The sequence below is a fragment of the Zeugodacus cucurbitae genome, chromosome 2 (genome assembly GCF_028554725.1).
Source record: "Zeugodacus cucurbitae isolate PBARC_wt_2022May chromosome 2, idZeuCucr1.2, whole genome shotgun sequence".
Lineage (NCBI taxonomy): Eukaryota > Metazoa > Arthropoda > Insecta > Diptera > Tephritidae > Zeugodacus > Zeugodacus cucurbitae.
The window spans coordinates 25,127,466-25,139,418 of record NC_071667.1 but is presented as its reverse complement, the minus strand read 5'-3'; the positions used below and the strand labels follow the sequence as shown (position 1 = coordinate 25,139,418).

Here is an 11,953-nt window from a genome sequence, read left to right as displayed (position 1 = left end):
ATTTTGTTAAGATTCTTTTAATTGCGGTTGGAGGCGGTCAGAGGTGCTAACGAAGGCAGCTACTGTGTCAGTACCGCACTTATTGCTGCTACTGTTGACGCCCTCCTGCAGCTGCTGTTCCTTCTCTCCACTCTTTGGCATAGCTGCGGTTTACCATCATCTTTGATACTCTATTGACATAGTTTCGACCGAAGGTAGTATCTTGTGGCAATGTCAAGCGCAAGTTCAATAATGAAAAAAGAGTTACAACAATAACAACATTTGACGTCAAAATTATATCAGAGATCTCTTATATTTTTTTCGATTTATATACACGAACGCGACGAATGAATAAAATCCTTGCTTTGTGTCCTTTTTTGAAGTTCTAAAATGGGTCAAGAGTTCAATTAGCAGATTACAAGGGGTATCATTGCTATATATTTCTATATATTTCGAGGGTGACAGTGTTGGTGTTGTTAATGCTGGTTCCCAAGTAGACGAAACTATCTACTACTTCAAAGGTATGACTGTCAACAGTGACGAGGGAGCCAAGACGCGAGTGCGCTGACTGTTTGTTTGATGACAGGAGATATTTCGTCTTGTCCTCATTCACCACCAGACCCATTCGCTTCGCTTCTTTACCTAGTCTGGAAAAAATAGAACAAACCGCACAGTTGTTGCTTCCGATGATATCAATATCACCAGCAGCTGTACACTCTTGTATAAGATTGTACCTTCTCTATTTAGCTCTGCCGCTCGTATTATTTTTTCCAGCAATAGATTGAAGAAGTCGCACGATAGTGAGTCACCCTGTCTGAAGCCTCGTTGGTATCCAACGGCTCGGAGAGGTCCTTCCCGATCCTGACGGAGCTTTTGGTGTTGCTCAACGTCAGTTTACATAGCCGTATTAGGTTTGCAGGGATACCAAATTCAGATATGGCGGCATAAAGGCACCTCCTTTTCGTGCTATCGAAGGCAGCTCTAAAATCGATGAAAAGATGGTGAGTATCGATTCTTCTTTTCCAAGATTTGGCGCATGGTGAATATCTGGTCCATTGTCGATTTTCCAGGTCTAAAGCCACACTGATAAGATCCAATCAGTTCGTTGACGGTAGGCTTTAGTCTTTTACACAATACGCTCGACAAAACCTTATATGCGATATTGTGGAGACTTACGGATTTTTTATGGATTGGGCAGAGTACACTGAGATTCCAAACGTAGGGCATGCTTTCTTCCGACCATATTCTACAAAGAAGCTGATGCATGCACCTTATCAGTTCTTCGCCGCCGTATTTGAATAGTTCTGCCGGTAATCTATCGGCCCCCGCTGCTTTGTTGTTCCTCAAGCGGGTAATTGCTATTCGAATTTCTTCATGGTCGGGTAATGGAACATCTGTTCCATCGTCATCTCACTGCCATTCATCGTACTCTCACTGCCATTCAGCAGGTCGGAGAAGTGTTCCCACCATAATCCCAGTATGCCCTAGACATCGGTTACCAGATTACAACCTTGGTCTCTACATGAGGATGCTCCGGTCTTGAAACCTTCGTTAAGTCGCTTCATCTTTTCATAAAATGTTCGAACATTCTCTCTGTCTGCCAGCTTCTCAAGCTCTTCGTACTCACGCATTTCGGCCCCTTTCTTTTTTTGTCTGCAGATGCGTCTCGCTTCCCTCTTCAGCTCTCGGTATCTATACCATCCCGCACGTGTTGTGGTCGTTTGCAACGTTGCGAGGTAGGCAGTCTTTTTTTTTTCTCCGCTGCGAGACGGCACTCCTCATCGTACCAGCTTGTTTTTTTGTCGTTGCCGATAACCAATTGTTTCGGCTGCAGCGGTACGCAGTGAGTTTGAAATGCCGTTCCACAGTTCCCTTATACCGAGATGCTAATGAGTGCTCTCAGAGAGCAAGAGTGCAAGTCGAGTAAAAAATCGTTCGACTGTCGGTTGTGATTGCAGCTTTTCGACGTCGAACCTTCCTTGTGTTTGTTGACGGGCGTTCTTTGCTGCACAGAGACGAGTGCGTATCTAGATAATGGTCCGAGTCAATATTTGGTCCTCGGAGCGTACGCACGTCTAAAACACAGGGGACATGTCTTCCGTCTATCACAACGTGATCGATTTGATTGAACGTGTTTCGATCAGGGGACAGCCACGTTGATTGATGAATTTTCTTGGGCTGGAATCTGGTACTACAGACAACCATATTTCGGGCCCCAGCGAAGTCGATCAGCCTCAGGCCGTTTGGCGATGTTTCGTCATGGAGGCTGAATTTTCCGACTGTTGTGCCAAATACACCTTCTTTATCCACCCTGGCGTTAAAATCGCCAAGCACGATTTTGACATCGTGACAGAGGAAGCGCTCGTAGGTGCGTTCTAGGCGCTCATAGAAAGTATCTTTGGTCACATCGCCCTTCTCTTCCGTTGGGGCGTGGTCGCAAATCAGCGATATGTTGAAGAACCTCGCTTTGATGCGGATTGTGGCAAGACGTTCATCCACCGGGGTGAATACCAGGACTCGGCGATGGAGTCTCTCTCCCACCACAAATCCAACACCTAATTTGCGCTCCTTTATATGGCCGCTGTAGTAGATGTCTCAAGGACCAATCTTCTTCCATCCTTGTCCCGTCCATCGCACTTCTTGGATGGCGGTAATGTCAGCCTTTAGTTGTATGAGGACATCAACCAGCTGGGCAGAGGCACTTTCCCAATTAAGGGTCCGGACATTCCAGGTGCATGCCATCAAATCATGATCCTTAAAACGTTTGCAGGGGTCGTCATCAAAAGTGGGGTTTCTCTTCCGAGGCTGTGATTTTTTCATTTCATTGGATACTTGGTCTAAAACCGGAAGTCGTGAGCTTCTTGAGTCATATGCAAAAGCACTCCCAAGTGAATGGCAATCAGACTTTCCTCACTTGCGTGAACTTCTATATATGTATGACCCCATCCCCCATTGCTATACTCAAGTAAATATATACAGTGGAACTTCTCTAACCCGAATCTCCATAATTCATAAAAACCCTTCGAGTTAGAGAGACTACGAGTTATAAAATTTTCATTAAAACATACAATTTTTCAAAAAGCTGTAAAATATAAATAAATGTTTACGAAATTTTATTTATATACTTCGCGTAAAGTTTTATGTACATACATTAAAACATGTATTCTGTAATTTGGTGGTTGCATTTTTATTTGTTTTTATTGTTTGATTTTTGACGTCTGTATCCCATACCTTCGTTACATGATTTATGCAATCCATAAGTGTAATATCATATTTTTTATTCGACTCCATACGATATAGGGACTATTTTAAAATTCTGTCTCGTTAGTAAAATTTTAAAGTTATAGAAGTTCGAGTTATGGAAGTTCCACTGTATATATATTTCAAATAATGGGCAGAGTAATCAATGAAGTGTTCAATATTTCATGATTCTTAAATCTTAAATAATAACTCTTAATTGCCACTTCGTTTGTAATCCTTAACCCTAACTATAAAATCAATAATTCATAGTTCATAGTTTATAACATAAAATTACGAACCACCACCAACTCACCAAAATGATGACACTTCCTTGAGTTCACGCCATTCAGAAGCATGTCACCAATACAAAACAATTACGGCCAACACCCAACAAATTCATAACGACCAAACTGCACAACGAACGAACACAACGACGATTTGCGATGAATGGAGGTGGCACATAGGAGTACACCCAGCAATCGTGTTTATCTCTGAGTATGTGCAACCAACTGATGGTACGTCTAGCCACTGTCAATGGCGCTGCGCTTGTCAGAGTGTCTTTCTCTCCGAGTGTACTTTACGATTATGTGTACTGGAAGTGGCACAACAACAAAAAATATTTATAAATACATGGATGCGGGTAGTATTTTTAACTGCAAAGAAAAACTTGCAACAACATCAATGGAGGTTGAGATTTAGTGTTGGCAATGGCAACGCGCCCATGTCATTGTCATCGTTTGAGTTTTTATTATTTTGCTGTATGTTGAGCCATGACAATGTAACTCCAATGCAACTTCTTACGCCTCCCACACCGATTTGTCGCTTTTTTAAAGGGTTATTCAATTAGAATCGGTTGGTGTTCTATGGTGGCCATGAGATTTTCAAATTGCAATAATATCGCAATAAACGACGTTTTACGCAAATGCAGAATATGTTAGGTTAGGTTAAAAGGCTGATCAAATGGACCTCACTTAGACTGCTAAAATCACTAGTCCTTTGTGATGCCGCAAACTTCTAAATATGGATAACACCGAGATTCAAGCGTCGACAAAGCGCACTGAGCCTGTTACAAATTTGTTAAGGCGATATATATAAACAGGTCAATAAGATATTCTGGGCCTTACCAAAATCTCCAAGGAGCTTAAATTGCAGCTTTATTTCATTGGCATAACGATCTGCAATCTTATTGTAGAACCCTTTCATGCCAAATGTAATTTAAGTTTTTCTGTTGCCTCACTCGCAAATTACCATCATTATTTTAATTTTTATTTATAGACATAGCAATAGTTGCCTCCAACCTAAAACAGCGAAGTACAACAACAAAAGAAACAAGGCAACACCAACAACAGGCTTTCATGTGTACGAGAGGTTGCATGCAACAGTTGCTGTAGCGCGCACAATGTTAATTTGCATTTCACAACATGGCAACCATGCCCTTCTGTCGCCGTCATTCAAGAGTCAGAGCCGCAAGCGGCAATAACAAAAACATCACTATTTATTTAGGTAAGCACGTAAACATAGCACACAGCCATAAAATGCTTCAGATGTGTTTGTTTGTGTGTGTGAGTATGTGGCGGGCTTTTGCACGCGTATTTCGGTTTTTGCTTTGAGTAACAGTTGAGATCCGGTTTCCAACAGCATCTCGTTGTGTATGCCCACACAATATTTTACTACGGGTATTTATGTGTGCGCCAGCCGCTGACCTACTTCCGGTTGTTGTAGCGCTCGATTGTTCTTGTTTTTGCCGTCGTCGCTGTCACTGTCGTTACACCGGTTGTTATTGTTGCTTTGGTAATGCTTTGTGCCAACACTGAGTGTACGTCTGCGACAGTAAAATTTGTGCAACATTTCGTGGCAACTTAACCCATTAATGACCAAGTTTCTTTGAGTAGTTGTTGGTGTAGTTTGATAAATACATGGCTTGTTCGGCCGAATAGACCGAAACAAACTTATCTATTGATAATTGCTTCCTTATATAGAGGTATTTTTAATAGAATTCCGTGTTGATTGATCATTAGTGAGCAGAAATTGAAAGACTAAGCTACCTTGAAATATTGGAGCGATCGAATCTGCTATAAAATGCAAATATTACTACTAGATATTCGCAATTAGGTCCGCCTATAACCGTCATAGTATCTTAATTCTCATGATACATTCGTCCAGAAGGAGGCACGATACTAGCTGAAACATTGAATACCCATGATCCATTTTTTTTCAATGCAAAAAGAAGAAAGGACGAAAGTTTGAACAGAGCGTTAATATCATTGACACCGCTAGCTTTGTCGCAACACCTTGATAATTTTAAGTGGTTATTTATTTTGATGGAGCATCTCTTGATAAACCAGTAGCGAAACATATTACTTTCCCATTTTCCTTTAACCCTGGTATGCTATAGTATGCCCTGAAGCTTTACTATATTTGAAGATTAATTTTATACAGATTGAATATAACACCTATATGGAATGGAAACATCAATTTCATCGACAATGCCAACTAGTTTGATCTTGAGTGTGAAATATAACATTATGAAATTACAACAAACAACGAAATTGCGCTGCACGTACACGTGAGTCTGCGTTTCTACACCTCTAACTCTCCAACCATCCAATCACTCTATTGACATATGATAGTCTAAAAATAATAATACCCTTACCGGCAGATAATATTGAAGAAGGAAGTGAAGTTTTTAAAACATTCCTCTAAACGCACGTGCAGTTTTGTTTATTCACTTAAATGAAATTATATATACGAATATATTTCCAAATGCTAGTCATTTAATGTCATAATCCCACACAAGCGATATTTGTATAACGCTGTGTACAAGGGTGGCTAAATAAACTTATCATTTCACTATTTGCCTGCAATAAATGGCTTGTGCTTTCAGTTTATATTATCTGTATGAAAGGAAATATTATTAATGTTACGTTATTTTTTACTCATCATCCATTGTTAGGACTTTGTTTAGGTAATGAAAGCTCGATATTCGAGCGAAAATATAAAAGTTTATTTATACTCCTAAGTATATACAACTAACTTTGAAGTTGTAGATAATTTCGTCTACCTGGGAACCAGCATTAACAGCAATAACAATGTCAGCCTGGAAATCCAACGCAGAATCACTCTTGCCAACAGGTGCTACTATGGACTAAGTAGGCAATTGAAAAGTAAAGTTCTCTCTCGACGAACAAAAACCAAACTCTACAAGTCTCACATCATTCCCGTCCTACTTTACGGTGCAGAAGCGTGGACGATGTCAACATCCGATGAGACGGCACTAGGAGTTTTCGAGAGAAAGATTTTGCGGAAGATTTATGGTCCCTTAAACATTGGCAACGGCGAATACCGCAGACGATGGAACGATGAGCTGTATGTGTTGTTCGACGACATAGACATAGTCCAGCGAATAAAAAGACAGCGGATACGCTGGCTAGATCATGTTGTTCGAATGGATGAAAGTGCTCCAGCTCTGAAAGTATTCGATGCAGTACCCGCTGGTGGAAGCCGAGGAAGAGGGAGACCTCCACTCCGATGGAAGGACCAGGTGGAGAGGGACCTGGCTTCGCTTGGTATAACCAATTGGCGCCAAACTGCCAGAAGGAGGGAGACGTGGCGCGCTGTTTTGGACTCGGCTATAACCGCGTAAGCGATGTCTATGCCAGTCAAGAAGAAGAAGAAGTATATACATCTATAATATAAAAATGAACCGCAAAATATGTTGCTAAGCGCATAACTCGAGAACCGCTGAACCGATTTCACCAAATCTTTGTTTAGAATGTTTTTAGAGGTACCGGGATGGTTCTTACGGAGAGAAAAATTAGAAAAATTGCCTGAAAAAGTCTTAAATCCACAATTTTCTAATCACCCCTATTACTAAAAACAATTTGTGTCGTTATTAATATAATAAAAATAAATGGCTGATTGAATGTCCTATATTGGTGGTAAAAAACAAGCATCCTGTTGATCTTATTGTGACAATTTAGAATTTCGTTAAAGGAGAGTTGACACAGCTACAAACCAGGATGACGTATTCAATTATCCCACAGACTATTTTAAATTGCTGGACTATCCCCACTCACTTGCAATTAAAAGTAGTCTGAGTTGTCATCATGTTGCGTAACATAAACCAACATCAAACTTTGCAAAAGAACAAGACTGGCTGTCAAGAAGGTAATCAATATCGTCACCAAATCCAAGATAAAGCCAACTATGAAATTTGGCATTTGTTACTTTCTCCAATATACGATTAAAAAATCAAAGTCAAAGCAAAAACCACCGCAAAACATAACTTGCCTATAGAAGCCAGAGCCAACCTCGCGCAATATCTTTCTGGATATTGTAGTAAATTAAATGAGCTAAATTCGTTCCTGACATATACATATAAAGAGTTCTCACGTGATACTTTTCACCCATTTACCCAAAGAGATACTATACGAACTACAACGACTTGAAAACATTTGGACTTTTGATTATTATTTGGTGCCGAAAGATCTTGACGGCTTGAGCACTGTGGAAATCTACAAGACCATTTTCTGCTATACATTTTTTTACGTAAAAATACATTATACTTCGTGTCTAGCTCCTTCGAAATGAGATATGTGAAAGCGTGTTTTTACTCACTTATCCACCCTCGTATTGTTTGCGAAACGAAATAAATATTCCCACATACACCATAGATGTATATATGTATATACTACACCCTTTGGTGTGACAAAGTGCCGCATCATGCACACGCACATGTTTTTCAAAGATTTGCCGCCAAACGTATTAACTATATAAATACCCAATGCAAATAACTAATGAATGTATATATATATATGAGATATATAAAAAGATATATGAAAGTGACCCACACAACGCACGAAGATTTATATAAAAGCGGGACAACACCGACCTAATTGTCTGTCTTTCAAGTCCTTTGATGGAGCGCTTTAACATGTTCTATCAGCTGATACGTGTAGTTTGCTTCGTTAGCTTGTGCTGTTTGGGAGTGACTAACGCAAAATTTCAAAACAATTTCGAACATTTTCTGGTTTTGCAATCCGATGCCGCGAATTTCTCACGTGGCATCAAGGAGCTGATTGAGCGCATACAAACGGAGGGTCCGTTCGTCAGTTACTTTCTGCTCAGAAAACATCCATCAGATTGTGTGGATGAAGCTTTACCAATGAATTTCGAATTGCCTTTCATGCAACTGAACGAAAGTGAACATTCGTATGTGCGTGGCACGGGTAATAGCGTACTACTGGCCATATTGTGTCTCCGGCAACTCACCGATAAGAATTTCGTGTTGAAATTCTCTGAAGATTTGCAGCACATACGCACTAGACGTATAGTGGTTATACATAACAGAAATTTGGCGGAGAGCACACATGCGGAAATCGAGACGTTCTTCCGTTACTGCATGCAAGTCAAATTTCTGCATGTCGTACTCGTACATCGTGACTTCGCGGAGACCAACATCTTTCACTCACTTAATCACTTCCCGGACTTTCAATTGGAGACACGCGATCTACGTGCCGCAGCGCCAATCTATCCCAATCGATTGGCGGATGTCAAGGGAAAGAAGTTGCGAATATTGGTCGATCAAATAGAGCCGATTACCATGTTGTATGAGGTCGGCGATAAACTTATTGTAGAAGGTTACATCGGTTACTTTATAAAGACATTCGCCTTGCGGTACAACTTTCAGCTGTGGCTACCGAAAGAATATGAGTCCAGTGTAGTGCGTGTAATCTCTATAGAGGAGATACGTCAAGCGGCACGCAATGACTCGATAGATGTAGGCGCAAGTTTATCTACACCGCAAAAGGAGGAGAACTTACACGAATACATCTATCCGGTTGAGTTTTTTCAATGGCTGACTATGCTGCCGGTGGAACCACAACTGGAAACATATTACTTTTTCATCACCATCTTTAGTCCAACAACTTTAATTGGTATATTTGTTATAACCTGGTGTTTGTGTTTTGTCTATGTTGTACATTTGAAAATGAAGTGCCAAACTCTACGTTGGAATCGACCGCTTTTGTTTTTATTTTTAATACCTTGGCATCTGGACTTACTGCGCGGTCTTCTGAGTCAGTCAACCGCTATGCGTCTGAATTCCGCCACTCGACGCATTATTTTCATTTTAGTTTTCACGCTCGGCGGTACTTTGAATAGTTTCTTCTCGACGAAAATGGTAAACTGGTTGACTGTGCCGCCACATGAAAAGCCAATTGAAATGTTTGGCGATCTCGCTGCTCGTAATCTTAAGATACAAATTGCTGTGCCCGATATAGCTGAGATTAAATTCTATCGTGGTGAGAAGTTTTGGAGTGACCATGCTCATATCTTCAATGTGGTGAGCACGTTTGATGAGTTTCAGGATAACATACGCAAGATGGACACGCGTTACGGTTATATGATGCATATTTTAGCTTGGCCAATAATTGAGCAACGTCAAATGTATTTTAAACATCCGTTATTTCGTTTATCCGAAAGTCTATATTACACCAAGGGCTCACTGCTTAGTCTGCCGATAAGCGAGAATTCCATGTACAAAGATCTGCTGAGTGAATTCGTCATGCGCTCACGTGAATCGGGTTTATTGGGTTATTGGTACAAAAGAACATTCTACACGATGGTCTCCCTCGGACGCTTCAATTTCACAGACCTTAGTACCAACCAGAAACATGAAGTGTTAACTTTGAAAGAGTTCGAATGGGTTTGGATCGCATATGCTATTGGTGTTGGATTGAGTGGACTCGTTTTTATGTTCGAATGGATCTGGTATAAAATGTAATTCACATTGCAGTTAATATTGTTTATGGCAACTGTATGTGGATACGAATTAAGTTTTTAGAATGGATTCTGGAGTTATTTTATGAATATATTATTAATGCTGTGAAAATAGTGTTCGACAAAGGCGCATAAAATATTTACGTCGGAAGTTGGGAAATAAACAGAACAGAATAGTGGAAAAGTTGTAGATTTGTATTAACTTTAGTTATGTACTAATTTTGTTTGTTAAATTTAGAGCATATTTTTGATTGAATCATGAATAAAATTTCCAAAAGCATCAAGGTTGTTGCGAAATATATTATTTCGTCACCAAATTCCGATAGAGTAAATTTGAAATTTTTATGTATGCCGATCAGTCCTAGGTACTTAAAGAATGAGTTATGAATAATATCACGAGTTTTCTGCGACTTTAGTGCCAAATCATTTACTTTTTCATGATCTTTACGAAACAAATACTATAAATAATAAATTCATCATTTATACATTATAACTAAAAAAAAAATAACTTCTTGCATTTCGGAATTGTAACAATCGAATAGTTTATAATATGGTCGATTTGTTTCGATTAATTGGGTATTTCCTGAATTTTATCGAAGATAATTTTTTTTAGTCAAAATTTTCTGAGATATGAAAAAATATAAACAGTAATTTAAGTGTATTTATGTAACAGTCCGTCCAAGTCCACGTCCGTTGTATTTATGTAACAGTGTGAATTCAGATTATAATTTAACATATAATAAATATTTAACAGATAAATGCTTAAATGAGTATAACGGACGTTATTGAATCGCCAATATAGCTGCCGAGACCGATGAGTTATAAGTGGATGCCAGACAACTCATGAAATGGCCGAAATAATCTGGGGAGTATTCCACTGCCTTTTATAATATTTGATGTTCGTCGATTGGAGTAGGGATCGAAAGTTCAACTGCTATACAACGACAGACAACTAACAATCCATTGCACGAAATATCAGTAAGACAATCTCGTAAATTTGTATGCCACCGAAAAAAACTGTAACAACTTAATGGAGAAGTATAGAGCTTTCTTGATGTTCCTAAGGTTAGAGCACTAGCAGGTCGAAGTAATTCAATGTTATACATAGGTTTTCAGTAGCTTAAAAATAGTTAAAAAGAACTTTTTTCAACATTCCTTTATTTATTGAAAATCATAAATCTAGTTAACACTAGGCAAGCTCAAGGAATTGATTGAGCGGTTTCGGTCGAATAGTGCTCTTTAGTAAGCAGAAATGTAGCAAAACATTAGCCAATGGGATTGGATAATCCCGGAGTTTAGATACCAAGGTCTTTATGAACATTTTTATTACGAATTTATCATGACGAGCAAGTGATTGCGTTTTTGATTGGACACTTTATGTTATATCAATATTAGTTGTATAGGTCGTAACCAACAGTGGCATACCATACGATTAAATCGGTTTCATAAACGCGTTATATAATAAGGCCTTGTTGTCAAGGCTACGTATTGAATTTTTATTTAAAAGACAATTTAATTTTTCTGCTCTTATTTTCATGCAAGTTATTCATTCATTCGCTTGGGACACTAAAATATTGTTAATTTTCGGTCTAAAATGGATAACAAATTAAAGGGTAAAAATTGAATGTGATGGTCAAACATTTTTGGATTAAAAAAGATTCTAGAATAAAAACGAAATATGTTTCTTTTAATAATAAGAAACACTGCTTCAAAGGCATACTAGTACACAGAAATCACGTGAACACAAAATCTGCCACTAAACGAATTTCATATAAAAGTCACACGGCGTAAAAAAACATGGAGGAGTTGCTGAGCTTAAAAGAAGCCAAGACCTTACTTACTAACAGTCGAAATTAAACGAAATTCCTTCAGTAACCAAACTGGTTGCGGCAACAACAGCAAATCACTGAGTACTACTGTGTATGTATGTATATTGTATGTTGTATGTGTATGT

At 39.0% G+C, this 11,953-nt stretch overlaps 1 protein-coding gene across 1 annotated transcript; it reads left to right on the top strand.

Annotated features, from left to right (window-relative positions):
- Positions 1 to 8,138: 8,138 nt before the first annotated feature.
- Positions 8,139 to 10,081, top strand: LOC105213193 (uncharacterized). Its single transcript, XM_011185844.3, has one exon. The coding sequence runs from the start codon at positions 8,153 to 8,155 to the stop codon at positions 10,001 to 10,003; it is 1,851 nt and encodes a 616-aa protein (XP_011184146.2). The 5' UTR covers positions 8,139 to 8,152; the 3' UTR covers positions 10,004 to 10,081.
- Positions 10,082 to 11,953: the final 1,872 nt, after the last annotated feature.